Here is a 16,712-nt window from a genome sequence, read left to right as displayed (position 1 = left end):
TGGGCCCCACTTTTCCCAATGTGTGTCAAACTACATAAATTTGAGGTTTAGTGCATATTACAATATATATGCAGTAGAATGACAGAGTTTTGCTACCAATTTGTAAAGTGGTAGTTTTTCAAACATTTGGCATAAATGTGATAGTTTTATGGTATCAACACCAAATCTACCAGGCATGGAGGCTGCTTAGTTTGCTCTCTAACTAACTTCAGCGAGATGTACATGCGACTTTGGACATTAAGCCTTTCCAGGCATACCATGTGAATCCCTCACTGAAAGAAGCCCGTAGTTTTGTGTTGATGATTCACTTTTCTGAACGTATGGTTGTGTTCGACATACTGTGAGGTTTATCTCTCGTTTAAGAAGAAACAAAAATTCATGATCTTATAAAATAGCAAACAATAGTAGCTGATAAAACCATATTTCCATCAAGTTTTGGTCGGCTGTGGTGATTATCATATCTGCACATGAAGTCTTGTTTTTGGTGTTTAAAAACTTGTAAGTGTATGTTTAAATGTTTAGATGGTTTATTGAAGCTCAGGAGACAAAGGCAATTACTGACAATGCAAGGTCCAACTACATATCGGATCGGTTTGAGCACAAGTCGAACTGGCATGGAAGTAAAAAAAAAGTTATGTCTTTTGTCGTCAGGATGAGAAAATAAAATATGTATTCTTTCAATGCCAGTTTGTAAAATCTATATGTCATTCAAATAGATTTTACCTTATACCCGCCACGTAGCGTTGCTAAATTTTTCATAAATTATCTTAATATAGTGGATCATATGTTAAAAGACTTATTAGCTAGGCTAGGATCGCTTGCCGTTATTTGGTCACTTTGGATATGTAGAAATGACAAGGTGATAAACGACAAAAAATCATTTCTTATGCAGGTTATCTACCGATGCACCACTTCGCTTCGTTTATGGTTGTATCTTCACCATATGGAGAACCTTGACCTCTTTACGAATGTGTCTACAAAGTTGGAGGACACGGCGAGGGACTTTATTATCTAACATGGGTGACAGCATAATTTCAGGATTGGTCCTCGGCCGCCCATGTTGATTTCGTGTAACGAGCTTTTTATTTTATGTATTTGCACTGGATGTTGAGCGGCTATGTACAACTTAATTATGCAGAAACCGGTGTAATATTTAAACATTTGCCCTTATATCAAAGGAAAATGTTCAGGCGATTTATTGGAGCTCATGATCCAAAGGAAATTTGATGTGCATCTGTGTTGTGCACAATCGGGGGCGAAGCGTGGTGGTCCGGAGATTCCGGTCTTGGAGGGCGAACATTCTGATCTGGTGGTTCGGAGACTCCGGTGTGGAGCGTAGGAGATTCTGGACTGCTTCCTCAACAACTTCTTCTTCCTTCTTCTCTTCCATGCTTTTGTTGACGCACATGATGCAACGAAGACCGTAGGTCAGGCTGTATCACAGTTATGACAACGCAAAGTACAAATCGTGTTAACGAAAGCTCGACTACCAGATCGGTTTGAGCACAAGTCCAACCTAAGTACCTAACCTGCTTGGCACCTATGTTGGGGAAGTGAGCCTAGCTCAATTGGTTGGGAGAGAGGATGTACAAATTTGATGTGCATCTGTGTTGTGCACAATCAGGGGCGAAGCGTGGTGGTCCGGAGATTCTGGTCTTGGAGGGCGAACATTCTGATCTGGTGGTCCGGAGACTCCGGTGTGGAGCGTAGGAGATTCTGGACTGGCTTCCTCAACAACTTCTTCTTCCTTCTTCTCTTCCATGCTTTTGTTGACGCACATGATGCAACGAAGACCGCAGGTCAGGCTGTATCACAGTTATGACAACGCAAAGTACAAATCGTGTTAACGAAAGCTCGACTACCAGATCGGTTTGAGCACAAGTCCAACCTAAGTACCTAACCTGCTTGGCACCTATGTTGGGGAAGTGAGCCTAGCTCAATTGGTTGGGAGAGAGGATGTACAAATCCAACACCTTAGTTCAAATCCTCACGGATGCGAATTTAGGTTCCTACTTATACTTGAGGCCCAGACTAAACCTGGTACTCGTGCAATTTATCTTAAGGACTATGCTTTAATCTTTACCAAGATTAAAAATCTTAGTACTCATGCTTAATGGATGTGTGCATCCCTAGTTGGTGCAGATGCCGGGAATTGAAATTCTACCCATTTTTAAGGGGAAGTGAGCCTAACTCAACTAGTTGGGAGAGTGGATGTACAAACCCAACACCTGAGTTCAAATTCTCACGGATACGAATTTAGGTTCCTATTTGTACTTGAGCCACATGCTAGACCGGAATTTATCTTGAGGACTATGCTTTAATCTTTACCAAGATTAAAAATCTTAGTAGTCATGCTAAATGTCGGTGTGCTTCCCTAGTTGGTGCAGAGGTCGGAAAGTGAAATTCTCTCCATTTTTAAGGGGAAGTAGCTAAACTGGTTGGGAGAGTTGATGTACAAACCTAGCACCTGAGTTTAAATCCTCACGGATGCGAATTTAGGTTTATGTTTATACTTGAGGCCCAGGCTAGACCTGGTACTCATGCAATTTGTCTTGAGGACTATGCTTTAATCTTTACCAGATTAAAAATCTTAGTACTCATGCTTAATGGCTGTGTGCATTCCTAGTTGGTGCAGAGGCTGGGAAGTGAATTCTCCCATTTAAAAAAAGAAACTTATTCATTCTCTCGTACAAGATGAGGGCACGATCGAAGGGCATGAGCATCTCAACTCATATATTACCAGCTACTATAAAGGTCTGTTTGGTGAACATGTGGAATGTAATATATCCATGGATGAATCCAGGATTGACGACATCCCTCAGGTTTCACAGTTTTAAAACGGTTTTCTTACTGCCCCTTATTCAGAGGAGGAAATGAAGAAAGCGGTTTTCCAAATGGAACATAATAAATCTCCCGGTCCAAATGGCTTCCCTGCTTAGTTCTATCAGATCTTCTAGGATATTATAAGTCGGACCTCATGAAACTTTTCAATGCACTCCATGTTGGCTAGCTTGAGATTTTGTTGTCTCAACTTTTGTGAAATCATTCTGCTACCTAAGGTTAATGAAGTAGAATGAATTCAACAATACAAGCCAATATGCCTCCTTAATGTTTGTTTTAAAATCTTTAGTGAAGTTGCTACAATAAGGCCTAATTCTGATCAGGTAGTATGTCCTACTCAAACGAATTTTATGCAAGGAAGACATATTCTAGATGGAGTTGTCACCTTGCATGAAACCATTCATGAGTTACATCGTAAGAAGGTGAATGGTGTAATATTAAATATTGACTTTGAAAAAACTTACGATGAAGTTAAGTGGTATTTCTTCCAGTAGACACTCAGGATGAAAGGTTTTTCAAATGAGTGGCGAGCTCTTATCTATAACTTTACTTTCTGAGTATGTGTTGCAATGAAAGTCAATGATGACGTTGGTAATTACTTCCAGACAAAGAAAGGTTTACGGCAAGGCGACCCATTATCGTCCATGTTTTTTAACATTGTGGCTAATATGCTAGCTATTATTATAGAGCGTGCTAAGGCCGATGGGCGAATTGAAGGGGTGGTCCTACATCTTGTTGATGGCGGACTTTCCATTCTTCAGTATGCCGATGATACGATTATGTTTATGGAACATGACCTTGAGAAAGCAAGAAATCTGAAGTTAATATTGTCAGCTTTCGAGCAATTATCGGGATTGAAAATTAACTTTCATAAAAGTGAATTGTTTTGCTTCGGCGAGGCCAATGACAACGCCAACCTATATGCTGAGCTTTTTGACTGTGGGATTGGTCAGTTTCCTATTAGCTATCTAGGCATTCCGATCCATTTTCGAAGGCTTACGAAATGTTGAGTGGAAGCAAGTCGAGGAGCGGCTTCAGAAGTGTCTTAGCAGTTGGAAATGCAAATTGCTATATATTCCTGGGTGGAAGATTGGTTCTAATCAACTCAATATTAACCAACATTGTACTGTATATGATATCCTTCTTCCAGCTGCATAAAGGAGTCTTGCATCGGTTAGATTTTTCTGATTAAGTTTTTTTTGGCAAGGGGATAGCGAGAAAAAAAGAAATACCGGCTAACCAAATGGAGTGTTGTCTGCCGGCCATAGACAATACTTAGGAGAAAGTATGTTGGCTCACATGGGATTTCTCAGGTTTTTCAGAAACCTCGGACTCTCACTTTTGGGCTGGCTTGATGGCAACGAAGAAGCATTTCTCCCCATTTGCCTCTTTCTCTATTAAGGATGGATCCGAGATTAGTTTCTGTGAGGACAAATGGTTGGGTAATACCTCACTCCGAGAACAATATCTACCTTTATATAATATTATGCGTCACAAGGGTGATACGTTAGCTAAGGTGGTGGAATGTAACCCACCTAATGTGACGTTCAGGAGAGATCTTGTCGGCCCCGGCTTACGGCATGGAACAAATTGCCACATCGGTTGGCTTTCGTCGAATTGTCACATGGGGCATACGAGTTTCGTTAGAGCCTAACAGCGAATGGAAAATTTACTGTTGATTCCTTGTATAAAGTGTTGATTCCTTGTATAAAGTGTTGATTCAGCCTTTACAACCGGTAATTAATACTTTTTTTTTTTTGGAAGATGAAGATACCGTTGAAGACAAAGGTTTTTGCATGGTACCTTCGTCGTGGCGTTATCTAAAACGCAATTGACATGGAAGTAAGAAGTGTGTATTTTGTCATCACGATGAGATAATTAAGCGCTTATTCATCTAATGCCACTTTGCAAGATCTATATGGTCAATCATCCAAATAGATTCTACTTTATACCCACCATGAAGTGTTGCCAATATTTTTGGTAATTGGCTTAATGGAGTGAATCATAGGTTTAAGATACTTATTCGGGTGGGAGCGCTTGCCGTCGCTTTGGATATGTAGAATGATAAAGTGTTTAATGATATAAATTATTCTCTTATGCGGTTTATCTACTGATTGTTCCGTTCATGGTTGTCTCTTCACCGTATGGAGAACAGAGACCTATTTACGGAGGTGTCTACATAGTTGGAGGATACGGCGAGGGAGATTATTACCCAACATGGGTGCCAGCATAACCTCATGATTGGCCCGTCGCCACCTTAGGGGTCACTGCATCATGTTGTTCATGTATCGAGACATTTTTTATACTCTTGGTTACTTGGATTTTGTGTGGCTGTATGCATCTTAGTTATACATATGCCGGATATAATGCTTAAATTTTATGAGTAATAAAATGCCCTTTATATTAAAAAAAGACCTTGGCACCTATGTTCAGGTCAGGTCAGGACTCAGGTGTGCCATCCGATGTCCGCTAGGTTCGCTGTGTGCTGACACCTGAGAAACATTGTTAGCTTGAGATTATGAACGAGGCGCAGCTACGTCAGGAGAATCAACATCCATCTGCCCATCAAATCGCCTAACGTTTCGTGTCTTATAAACCTTGTCACACTGTTGCTCACATAATCCCGTAGATGTTCTCTCATGGGCTCATGGCTAGCCGTGAAAGGTTCTATGGCCGGCCAGACACACGCACTGATAGATTTGCTCTTGTGGCTGCTTTGTTTTCAGACAAAAGATGATCTTCAAGGACATTCTTCTACAAGAAGGCCAACCATTACTCTACTCGCGAAGCACTAATCATTAGTAGTTGCAGTCTCCTGCTATTTTATTTTGCACACCCTTGCATCAGCTGCATGAGATATTTTCGTGGCTTTGGTACAGGACACAAGGACAGTACCTGAACAATAGTGCCAGATAGCTATCAAAAACTCCAAACTATTGTTCCTACTAAATATGAACAGATTCGGATTAGTATACACTATGGGCCTCCCTGGAGCACTTTACACATGGCTCTTAATTTTATTCAGGGTGTTGTCATGCTCTCTTTTATATGAAAACGAGGTGTTGTCATGCTCATACATAACTTGCGTGTAAATATTATCGCATTAGCCAATACACAACAGCCAGAAGCCAAGGGAGGTCGCTGCCAAGGATTAAACCAAGTTATCTTGGGAGAATCATCTACCAGCTGACTAAAACTAGCCTCCCCCGACCGGAAAGAATCGACAGTAACACTTGTTTTCTGGGCAAAGAAACTTTCAGAGCTCAGATGACACCGAACGCGTGAGTTATTACAGTTAGACGACGAAGGCGCGATCAATCAGTCTGCCGGTAATTTCGTCTCTTCCCTTGTCCGAACGGGAAGCAAGTGGATCTAGTGGCCGTGTGTACACAGAGCGATTAAGGAACGGCGAACCTGGCGCTCGATCGCCGTTGGCCGGGACGATGGCTAGCGGATGCGTGTGGCGTTGGGAATGGCGTCACCGGCCGGTCGATGTGAGCCATGATTTGATTCGCGAGACGAGGGTTTGTGGCCTAGCTTGTAGAATGGTGTCATTTGCATTTGGTTGATTCGGAGAATGGGTGCCTTGATCCCGTTTGTTTGTAGGGTTGCTGTGCAGGCCTGGACATAGAGTCATAGCCTCAAGGGATCACGAGGCCATCGAGGTCGCTGGTGTGTGTAAGTGTGTGGTCGATATCTAGTGAAGGTTTGGAAGATTCATGTGTGAGAGTGACTATCTATTTTTCTTTTGCCTACTTACGCTTGTCTTGTACACTACACTTGTTGTCTTGTTGGCCTTGTTCACTGCCCGGATGGAGTCGAGGAAACAAATTGAGATCTTATTTTACCAAAACAGTCCAACTTTGATACTCCATCCGTTCTAAATTAGTTGTTACAGTTTTTTTTTCTTTCTTTCAAAATGAGGTATCTACACACGTTTTAGTGCATAGGGTCTCTCATTTTCAAAGAAAAAAGCAGCCACAACTAATTTGGAACGGAGTGAGTAATTTGGGGATATTTAGTTTCCGGCCACACTTCCAAGCCTAAGTTTGGCAAGTGTGGTAGCCACAAAAGTGTGGTTGAGAATTTAGAAGCCACAAAGTACGATAAAAGTTGGCAAGGAATTCACTCATTGTGGGCCATATAGATAGTAAAGCATGGCTGCTCTAAAATGTGGCAAAAACCAAGCACATGCCAAATTGCAAAACTTCGGCTTGGCAAAGTGTGGTTGGGAACCAAACACCCTATAACAACTTACATCATATTAAAACTCAAACACACACGAACAATCATCACTCATAAAACTAGAAGTGCACCAAAGATCTTCAAAGTCATCGTCTCTACCTCCTCTTTTTGCGTACCACCCGGAGACGAATGCCATAGTTTCTACAAGGTCACTAGAGTCGCCTGCCCAAATAGGTGATAACCTAAGATCATTGAACACATTGTGACTAAAGACACACCCATGCAACGCAGATCACGAAAACTTTGATTCCTACCCGTATTTTTTAGAGGAACTTCATGAGCACAAAGAGAAAAAAGAGTACCAACGGCCGAACAAAACTTGACACTACTATTCAGACACCACAACAAGACTGGTCAAAGAACTAGACAACAAATCTCCAAATCTAGAAAAGACAATCTCCGGGATGAAAACACAAAATGGCTCCTCTTAGTCGAGTTGGGCCATATGTTTGGGGTACGTAACTAGCTTGCAGGGTTGGGGATGATGGGGTAACAAAAAAGGATTTGGGTCCACCATTTCCGAGTGTCTACGTGGGCCATCTATGAAGGGATAGCTCAAGGATTACTCCTTGATCGGTGGGGTGGGGTGGGAGTGGCGGTGCAAGTTTGACCTTACTAAGCTACGCTAATGACAGAACTAGGATAGAACCATGAAACTCTTAATCTAGATGATTATACATCATGAAGAATGTATTTTTTTGCCAAAAAAAAAACACTATTTTTTAAAAGCAAACTAAACTTGCAGATGTGGATGGTAGAATGGAGTTTCCTGCCTTCTGGAGCTAGATCGTCCACAGGAGAGGAGACGAGGTTGGCATATGCCAAGGACAATGGAAGAAACAGGCTTTCATGGTGGCTATATTTTCTTCTACCTCTATGTTTTCTTTGCTCTTAAAAATGGAAGATGAGACTTTTTTTTAGGGAGCATATGAGACCTGTAAAAGCAGTAATCTTAGACATTAAGAGCAGATCTGGTTTGAGCTGGGTTGGGCCCATACCACGAGTAGCAAGAGGCTGGGCCAGTTGGGCTGCCTTGCTGCGAGAGAGCGGCGTGGCAGCCGGAGGCGCCGTGCCCCTCCGCGGCTGCTGCGAGACGGGAACAGCGCCGTCGTCGTCACCCGTCAGAAAATCAGAAGCCAAACCCATCTCCCCCCTCATCCGCCACGATGCTCGCCACCGCCTCCCCGCGCCTCCACGCCGCGGCGCGCCGCCTCTCCCTGGCGGCGGCGCCCGCGGGGGCCCTGCCCGCACTACGCCTCCCGCGCAGCCGCCCCGCCCGCTACGTCTCCCTGCGCCTGCGCGCGTCCGCGTCCGCGTCCGCGGCGGCCCCGTCGGCCAAGGAGGACCTCGGGTTCGACGAGATGGCGGCCCGCACCACGCGGCGCTACTACATGCTCGGGGGCAAGGGAGGCGTCGGCAAGACGAGCTGCGCGGCGTCGCTCGCCGTGCGCTTCGCCAACAGCGGCCACCCCACCCTCGTCGTCTCCACCGACCCCGCGCACTCCCTCAGCGATTCGTTCGCACAGGTCGGTCGACTACCCCTTCCAACACTTCCAGCAAGTCCGTTCTGGGTTTGTTCTTGTGATGTGTGGTGACAATGACATTGCTATTGCCTGCTTGTCTTAGGATTTGACCGGCGGCGCTCTCGCCTCAGTGGAAGGCACCGATTCTCCACTGTTTGCGCTTGAGGTGAGTTACATTGCTATGTCTAACTGAGAAACTGGTCTATGCGACACCCCTATCTTGATAAACTGCAATGTTTTGTATTGTGACGGTGATTTAAGCACGCTCTAATCTTGCAGCCAATTGCTATCGTTAATCTACTTTCCAGTGTTTGCAATTGTGATACCCTTCTCTTCGATGCAACGTTAACAGTACGAACTCAATGGACCCATTTCAATTTTGATAACTTGAAAACTTCTATGGTTAAATTTGACAAAATATCCATATATCACATGGATTAGTTCTGTGGAATGACAAGTAGTGGAGCTCTGGTTTAATCATGTCTCCAGTTTATCCTAGAAATGTGATTGCTATGGATAGTGCTTGAATGTGGTATTTTGCAATTTCAACGCAGATAAACCCTGAGAAGTCTCGTGAAGAGTTTCGGACAATAAATCAAAAGAATGGAGGCAGTGGAGTGAAAGATTTCATGGACGGCATGGGCCTTGGGATTCTTGCTGACCAGGTACGTGGCCGTATTTCTGGTTATTTTTGTTGTGAATACATCCATAGTCCATTCTGTTCAGTCACCATTCTCTCGTTCGTAAGTAGCCTGAATTGCTTTGTCCATCTTCGGCTTTTTAATTGTGATCTTATTAAATACAGCTTGGGGAGTTGAAACTGGGGGAGCTATTGGACACACCACCACCAGGACTGGATGAGGCAATAGCAATTTCTAAGGTAAAAAGAGATGACTTTGGGCTTTATTTTGTTTCCTCGCAAAGCATATGGCCCCGGGTTCCGTCACTGAAATAACGAGCAAGAGTTCAGGTCTTCCAGCAAACAAAAAACTGAAGAAAACACATCAGACTTAAGATCCACAGACCACAGCACCAGGCACCAAGCTAGGCCCACACAATCCTTCGGAACACATATGCCTTTAAGCTTGTTGTCGCCCTAGTTCATCTGATTCTTCCAGTTCTAACCTGTGATTTCCTACCTGTATGTCACACCCCAGGTTATACAATTCCTCGAAGCACCAGAATATAGCATGTTTAGCCGCATTGTATTTGACACAGCTCCTACGGTAATGACCATATCTCTGTGAATCAAAAGTTAACTCTCGACAATCACCTTATTGTGTATGATTTGCTTCACCCATTGGCAGGGCCATACACTTCGGTTACTATCCTTGCCAGACTTCTTGGATGCATCAATTGGGAAGATCTTGAAGGTAGTTTATCTTTAGTAGTGTCCTGAGCTATCATGTTAAGTTGTAAGGACCACGCAGGCATGCTATAGATTAAATCAGCGAATTAAGAAAAAATGACTTACTTTGCATTACCCTACTTGTTTGCAATATCACTTCTGTTAGTTCGCTGGATAGATAGATTAGGAGCTAATGCATTTCTGCTGTTGTAAGCCTTCACCCATTTTGTGCTTGTTTGTGCAATTTCAGAGTTTCTGCTAATCTGTGGAATTGGAAGGGTGCATATCCTGTTGTATATTCATCTAGTCATTATGCTGTTTCAGTCTATTTATATGGTGTTCATTGAAGTCTAATTTTTTGTCAGTGGCGTTTAATTTGACCTCACAAACCTCCCGTTCACATGTCTAAATATCATGATTATTAGGTTTTTAAGAATGCATTTTGCCTATTCCATCCGGTTTCTCTGAAATTTAGGAGCAACTGGTATTTTACTGGAATGTTTCCTTCAAAACTCATTACAATAACTAGATGTTCCATCTAGCTGAGGCCTTTCATACTGATTTAGCTTTGTCTGTCATCCAGCTTAGGAGCAAAATTGCTTCAGCAACATCAGCTATTAAATCAGTTTTTGGACAAGATGTTCAACAGCAGGATGCAGTAAGTTCCTTCCGCAGTTCCTCTGGAACATATTTTTTCTTCACCAGCTAGGTGTTCAAAACTTTGAACTCATCTTCTACCTCTCAAGGCAAACAAATTGGAGCAACTCAGAGAAAGGATGGTCAAGGTGCGGGAGCTTTTTCGTGACACAGAGTCAACTGAATTTATTATAGTGACAATTCCAACGGTAAATTTAATCTCACTTCCCCCAGCCGCTTCTGTATGTATATGTCTCGTTCTAATGGTTAGCCCCTTTGTTGCTCTTGTCAGGTCATGGCGATCAGTGAATCAGGAAGGTTACATTCTTCATTGCAAAAAGAAAGTGTTCCAGTAAGAAGACTCATCGTCAACCAAGTTCTACCACCTTCATCATCAGATTGTAAATTTTGTGCTATAAAAAGAAAGGTACGACAGCCACTGTTCTGATAAATAATAATTTCAAATAATGATCTGCTTATTCTAGAAAGTAGAAACAACCAATGCACAAGGGCAACTTATGCATCTTGTTTCATGCAGGATCAAGCGCGTGCTTTGGATATGATAAAGAATGATCCAGAGTTGATGGAGTTGCATGTAATGCAAGCACCTCTTGTGGACATGGAAATCAGAGGTGTTCCTGCTCTCAAGTTTTTGGGTGATATAGTGTGGAAGTAACCTTAGTTTGCGGAAAGTAGGATAACTTCAGGGAAACTACTGGGGTGATACGATGTTAACTTTTTTACACCGTTAAACCGTCGATCCAATCCAAGAAACAGCATGAGCAGATCTGCAGAGCTACTGGATAGATTGCAGCTTAGCAGATGCACATGTACTAATCTGAGTAAATAACATCAAATCGGAGGATTTTGCTGAGCTAGCATCTGTGATTTGCTCTACTGACAGTAATATAGGATTGAAAAGGAAGGTGCTTCGATCACTTCTTATGTTCTTAAGTTGCGTAATTTGGCATGAAAGAAGTGCACGCGTCTTTGGCCTTGTTTCCGCTCCTCTGCTGATTGTGCTTCAAAGAACTTAAAACCACGCCGCGGATTGGTTTCCTGTCTGAGCAAAGCATTGGGGAATCATCGTTCTGGAACAATTGTTTTTTGTTTTATTTTCCTTATTTTAGCCTTGTGCGACCTGTAGCGAACCTTCTTCGTATGCCTGATAAATGGGGAAATAGTTTTCCCGTATTTCAAAATACAGATGAATCCCATGTTTCTCACGACAACTTGATGTGTAAAATGTACTGGTGATCGTAAACTTGACATTGGTGCGATAACTTGTAGAAGGTGAATTCGACGGCAGGGGCTTCACCTTTTCCAAAAAAAAAAAAGGTGAATTCAACGTGCTGAACTTGGACAAATGGTGTATGTTCTGTCCAGATTGGCTAACAAAAGACCTATTTGATTCAAAGAGTTTTTATACAGGAGTTTTGGATGATTAGTTTCCTTAAAAGAATCATACATTGGTTGTATGTTACTTCCTCTGTTCCAAATTAATTGACTAACATTTGTATAGATTCATATAATTGACTAATTAATTTGGAATGGATGAAGTAATATTTTCCTACACTATACTTAGAATTTTTCATCCGCTCAAACCTTCTGGAAAGAATGTAATAAAAAAAACTTTGTATAAACACAATTAATTTTAGCGACATGGATCCTGCCTTTTTTCCATTCCTATGATTTTGAAATCTTTTTTGCGAGATTATGCCAAAGGCATACCATAGCTTTATGGAAGATAGAAACTATTTACAAGAGTCGAAACCACTTTGTGAACAAAGGGATGAGCAACACACCCACCTAAACTCTAAAACTAGCTACTCAGTGCATAGTTTCTCTTTTCTCCCTCCGACACCTGTGCTAACCCAGCTACTGAGCTTCTCCAGGATGTGGTCAGTCAACACTCTTGCGTTGCCTCATGGGGATTGCATTGCCTCATGGGGTTATTGAACACTCTTGCGTTGCGTTGTTTCCAAAGCGACCAGCCAGTTAGCATCACCAGGGCTGCAGAACATCAAAGAGTTTCTGCTCCTTTTTGAAGCTCACCCTCACCGTCAGCCACCGTTCCTCAAAGTGTCAGTGCTCTCCGGGACAGCAGCAGTTATGTTCCTCAAAATGGCAGTGCTCTCCAGGATGAGCGTTTGCATCTTTTTTGCGGGGTATGACTGTATGAGCGTTTACATCCTGATGATGCACACAAACAAAAATGTTAGTGTACATGCGGATACCAATAGAGGCCAGAAGAGGCAGTGTATCGTTAGGAAAACATTGCCTTCAAACATTAATCATGTCCAAGAGCATGGTCAGCCCAACCAGTAAATGCCAATTAATCATATGTCCCTTAGGAAGCCAAATGGCCCATATATTCAGGAAGCAGGATGCACACACACCGAAGTTGCTGAATCCAACCCGCAAAGGACTGATCATGTATTTTCATCTTTGAAAGAGCCAAGTTCAACCAATGAGACAGCACCTTCAGCAAAGAGGCGATGAACTTGTGTCGTCATTACCACTTACTAGATATGTTAAGTGAAGGAAATATATCTGGTTTTCACACTGGAAAAGTACGAAGCAATGTTTGAGACATCAAAATCTCTTCATCTCTCTATCGAATTCAGTCAATTCAATAAAAACGCCTTCCAACGCCAAAGCCTCCTCTCGAATCCCAATCTTCCCCGATGATGAATTGTTAATATTTATAAATACACCTTCTTTCAGTTCTTTAAACTGCTCTGTGCAATTTTACCTTACATAATTCCTTCCTGTAATAGTGGGATGAACAATGAGTGATTATTCTTAAGGTGGAAAATCAAAGCAAAGGTGCATTTGCCTTGTGATCTACCATAAATAATGAGTAATTCCTCCCTTTAATATGTACCTGGCGATCTACCATGAAGAAACCTAGTTCATATGTAACCTTTCCAATTTCTCGGTTTCTGTTTTCCCAGATTCGACCTAAATGCACAAGGAGTTTCCAGCGATGTGTCTGCTTTGAGCCTTTGACACATATTTTAGCAGGGCTGTTGGCATTGCTGGCACAGTTGAATAGAATGAAACTAACCTGGATGAGAAAAGGCAGGATAGATCGGATGCAAATATACTGAAATCAAGAAGTATGTACGAACAGAGAGATTAGGGATATAAAATTGCCTAGTAAACTAACCAGGTCTTCATTTCCATACGAAGTGATCTTGGCCATTCACTTCGATTTCCTAGTCAGCTACTGGTAAAAACCTATGGGCACATGAGAAAAATGTGTGAGGTTTGTTTTTTCGTCTGTCTTTGTGCCCACTCACTTACTGAAAGAAGACTAAAATGATAGCCTGTACAACAGCAGCATGAGCATAGTGGTGTTTTCGCTGTCTGTCTAATCTCTGTAGTCTCTATTCGAAGACAAAGACCACAGCATACACAGTACCGATGAGTGTGTGTATATACGGTTGTATGCATGAGGGGCCTAGGAGTAAATAATTTAGTTAAATAATGAGGCAGAGAGTGTACCAATTTGAGGTATGCTGGTACTACCACATACTTATGCTCTTCTAGTTTGTTTGCAGTAAGAAATACTCAGTGATTTGTAGACTTGTAGTGCATGAGCAAACAAGTACTTGTATGTAAGTGTACTGTATATATAAATTTCATGGCGATAGCTAGCTATCTAAGTACCGACGAAAGTAAATTGCAATCAGTTCTTATACAGATGAAAATGGGAAGGTTTATAAAGATCAAATATAAAGGAAGACCACAAATAATAGGCGGATAGCTGTGAGAATGGGCATTCAGGATAAGGAGAAAGGGTAAGCGAATGTAAGCTTGGGGGATATGCATGTGACACAGATACCAGAGCACCAAAATTGGTTGGGCTTAGAAAAGGGATAACATGAAGATGCAAGTTTGACTTTTTATGTTTATTAGACGAACAACCAGATGAACTCCTTGGATGACTTGAGATAATTCATGAGTATAGTTGCTTTCATTTTCTGGGCTATACAATAAGCTTAATTTCATTGTCAAGTCATTCACAGCCACCAAAAGCTGTCAAAAACTATAACGTTATTGAATTGCCAGCCCCATGGCCAGTTTCATACAGATTTGAAGCTTAATGATTTCCATGATTTCTACGATTACATAAACTAATGTAACATACTTTCTTCAAAGTCATAGCAATACAAAATTATTCTTAGCAGCCAGGACTCATGAGTATGCAACTCCTCGTTCCTCTAATTTACTTGGGATGCCTTGACAACATCAGAGGTCAACATAAGACCCAAATAAGCTTTCGAGCTATTATTAATCAGCCTAAGATCGACACGGCTCAGGTATGCACAATCTGCTTAGTGTACAAGTAAGATGACAACCTCACCGATAACAGTGCACATTTTACTGGAATTAGGTAAAATAGTAGGAAGTATGAAACTACAAACTGGCCAATTCTAATTTAATACTTACTGTAAGACGATAAATTGGAAGGATAACTTGCATCAAATCACTTTTGCTTAACTATGAGCCATCTCACATCCTACATGTACAACCCTTAGAAGTCTACCAGAATGCTGGAACAATTTTGTAAGATGGCATACATGCATTTCTCCCACAAACTCAATTTCAACAGCTAAACCGCTGCAATCAGAGCATTACAGCAACCAATTCACACAAAAACAGGAGGGGATTGGCCGAGGGAGGGAAGGGGAGTACCTTGTGCGACTGCCCGTCTGTGTGGAGCTCCTTGCCACATGCCCCCACCCTGAGCACGTACAGTGCCATGTCCCTGCAGGGACCATGGAGACGACGGGAGCATGGGGACCTATCAGATCGACCAGGGAAAAAAATGGAGAAATCACAGGAGGAAAAACGACAACTTTAAACAGGAAGAATATAAATCAGGAAAGCAAATGAAGAGCATCACCTGATGCAATGTAGGAACCTGCAAAATCAGGGTACAGCAGAGATGGCGGACGCGGCGGACACGGAGCACAGCCTAGCGAGACGCCCGCATTCAACTCAAGCAGATGTGGAACAGAGAAGCAGAGGAAGACACGACAGGTCAGGTCCCCGATGCCGCTTCAGACCGCCGGAGCAGATCATCCGCGTCCTGGTACCGCTCGAAGCCGCCAGAGCAGATTCTCCACGTCCTGGTGCTGCTCGACCACCTACAGGCGATGGGGGAAGCGTACAGATCGGGGCGTGCTGGAGTAAACTGGGAGCACATTGCTGGATCTACAGACCTCCTCGCTTCTCAGCTCGAACCACACCCAAGTGGCCAAATGAGACACGGTAACACAGGTACCACAGCCAAAGCTGCTGAGGGAGCAGGGCGCGAGCTAGTGCATGAATCGCTGAGGTGGTGCAGAAGCTCAGGGAGGACCATGGAGGCGCCCTGATCGCCGATGGAGACAGCTAGGCCAGGCATCAAGCACCCTGGCAGTGGTGCCTCTGCCAGGGCAACCCAAACAATAGGGAAGTGGAGGTGACATGAACGCGATGAAGGCGGTGTGAATGCGAAGAAGGTACCAGCCACGAACAGGTTTTCCCCGCATGCAAACGGCATGTTGATGCATACGCAAACTCATCGCGGCGAATCCCACAGACATAGGGCCCCAACAACGGTAAACAAGGGAAGCAGCCAGAGCTCTTTATTTCTAGGGAGTGTAGGGTTTCGAAGGATAACCAGGATAGTAAATCTCAAACACATATTACATTATTATATAGACCAAGAATACAGACTCGTCACTCCAATATCAAAAGACTATGCAACCATGAAAATGTTGCGACAACGTGGGATGAGCATATTACAAGCTTGTGTTACTAAGAAACTAAACTCGTAGCTTGGAGAATAAATGCAATCCACTATGTAATAGTCTTAGTAAGTTCTGTGAAGGCTTGATCCTTGCTATGTCTAGTTAGTTACGAGGAATTCCGTTTCAAGGGGGAGCACATGTCCCCACCACCATTTACAAAAAAAACATACAGTACTATATAATTATGTAAAATGCAAAATATTATATTAAATTCGTTCCTGATATCAACATAGAGAATAAGAAGTGGACAGACTTAATACAAACTGCATATATAAGTTTGGCTGGTTGTCTTTTTTATTCATGATATCACGG

General features: G+C 42.7%; 1 protein-coding gene and 1 long non-coding RNA gene across 3 annotated transcripts; one reads left to right on the top strand and one right to left on the bottom strand.

The window, feature by feature from the left end:
- Positions 1 to 8,252: 8,252 nt before the first annotated feature.
- Positions 8,253 to 11,531, top strand: LOC124688406 (ATPase GET3B-like). Its single transcript, XM_047222090.1, has 10 exons — positions 8,253 to 8,612; positions 8,713 to 8,775; positions 9,164 to 9,274; positions 9,415 to 9,489; positions 9,767 to 9,835; positions 9,917 to 9,982; positions 10,541 to 10,615; positions 10,704 to 10,802; positions 10,886 to 11,020; positions 11,132 to 11,531. The coding sequence occupies exons 1-10, from the start codon at positions 8,253 to 8,255 to the stop codon at positions 11,267 to 11,269; spliced, it is 1,191 nt and encodes a 396-aa protein (XP_047078046.1). The 3' UTR covers positions 11,270 to 11,531.
- A 713-nt stretch (positions 11,532 to 12,244) lies between these two features.
- LOC124693177 lies at positions 12,245 to 15,734 on the bottom strand. Of its 2 annotated transcripts, XR_006999886.1 has the most exons (5): positions 15,509 to 15,734; positions 15,298 to 15,406; positions 13,766 to 13,836; positions 13,481 to 13,663; positions 12,245 to 13,364 (listed from the first exon to the last, which is right to left on the bottom strand). It is a non-coding gene; the product is annotated as an uncharacterized LOC124693177 (long non-coding RNA). The 2 variants fall into 2 exon arrangements; XR_006999885.1 differs by having other exon boundaries at positions 13,481 to 13,836.
- Between the last annotated feature and the right edge of the window lie 978 nt (positions 15,735 to 16,712).

This window comes from Lolium rigidum, chromosome 2 (genome assembly GCF_022539505.1).
Source record: "Lolium rigidum isolate FL_2022 chromosome 2, APGP_CSIRO_Lrig_0.1, whole genome shotgun sequence".
NCBI classification, from domain to species: domain Eukaryota; kingdom Viridiplantae; phylum Streptophyta; class Magnoliopsida; order Poales; family Poaceae; genus Lolium; species Lolium rigidum.
The sequence above is the reverse complement of the archived record's forward strand: the minus strand, read 5'-3'. Positions and strand labels throughout refer to the sequence as shown.

What these genes read in the sequence shown, in the direction of transcription:
- LOC124688406 (XM_047222090.1), top strand. Translation starts at nt 8,253, where the DNA reads ATGCTCGCCACCGCCTCCCCGCGCCTCCACGCCGCGGCGCGCCGCCTC. An exon ending in TCAGCGATTCGTTCGCACAG is followed by an intron (nt 8,613 to 8,712) that starts GTCGGTCGACTA and finishes TGCTTGTCTTAG; the next exon opens with GATTTGACCGGCGGCGCTCT. An exon ending in CTCCACTGTTTGCGCTTGAG is followed by an intron (nt 8,776 to 9,163) that starts GTGAGTTACATT and finishes ATTTCAACGCAG; the next exon opens with ATAAACCCTGAGAAGTCTCG.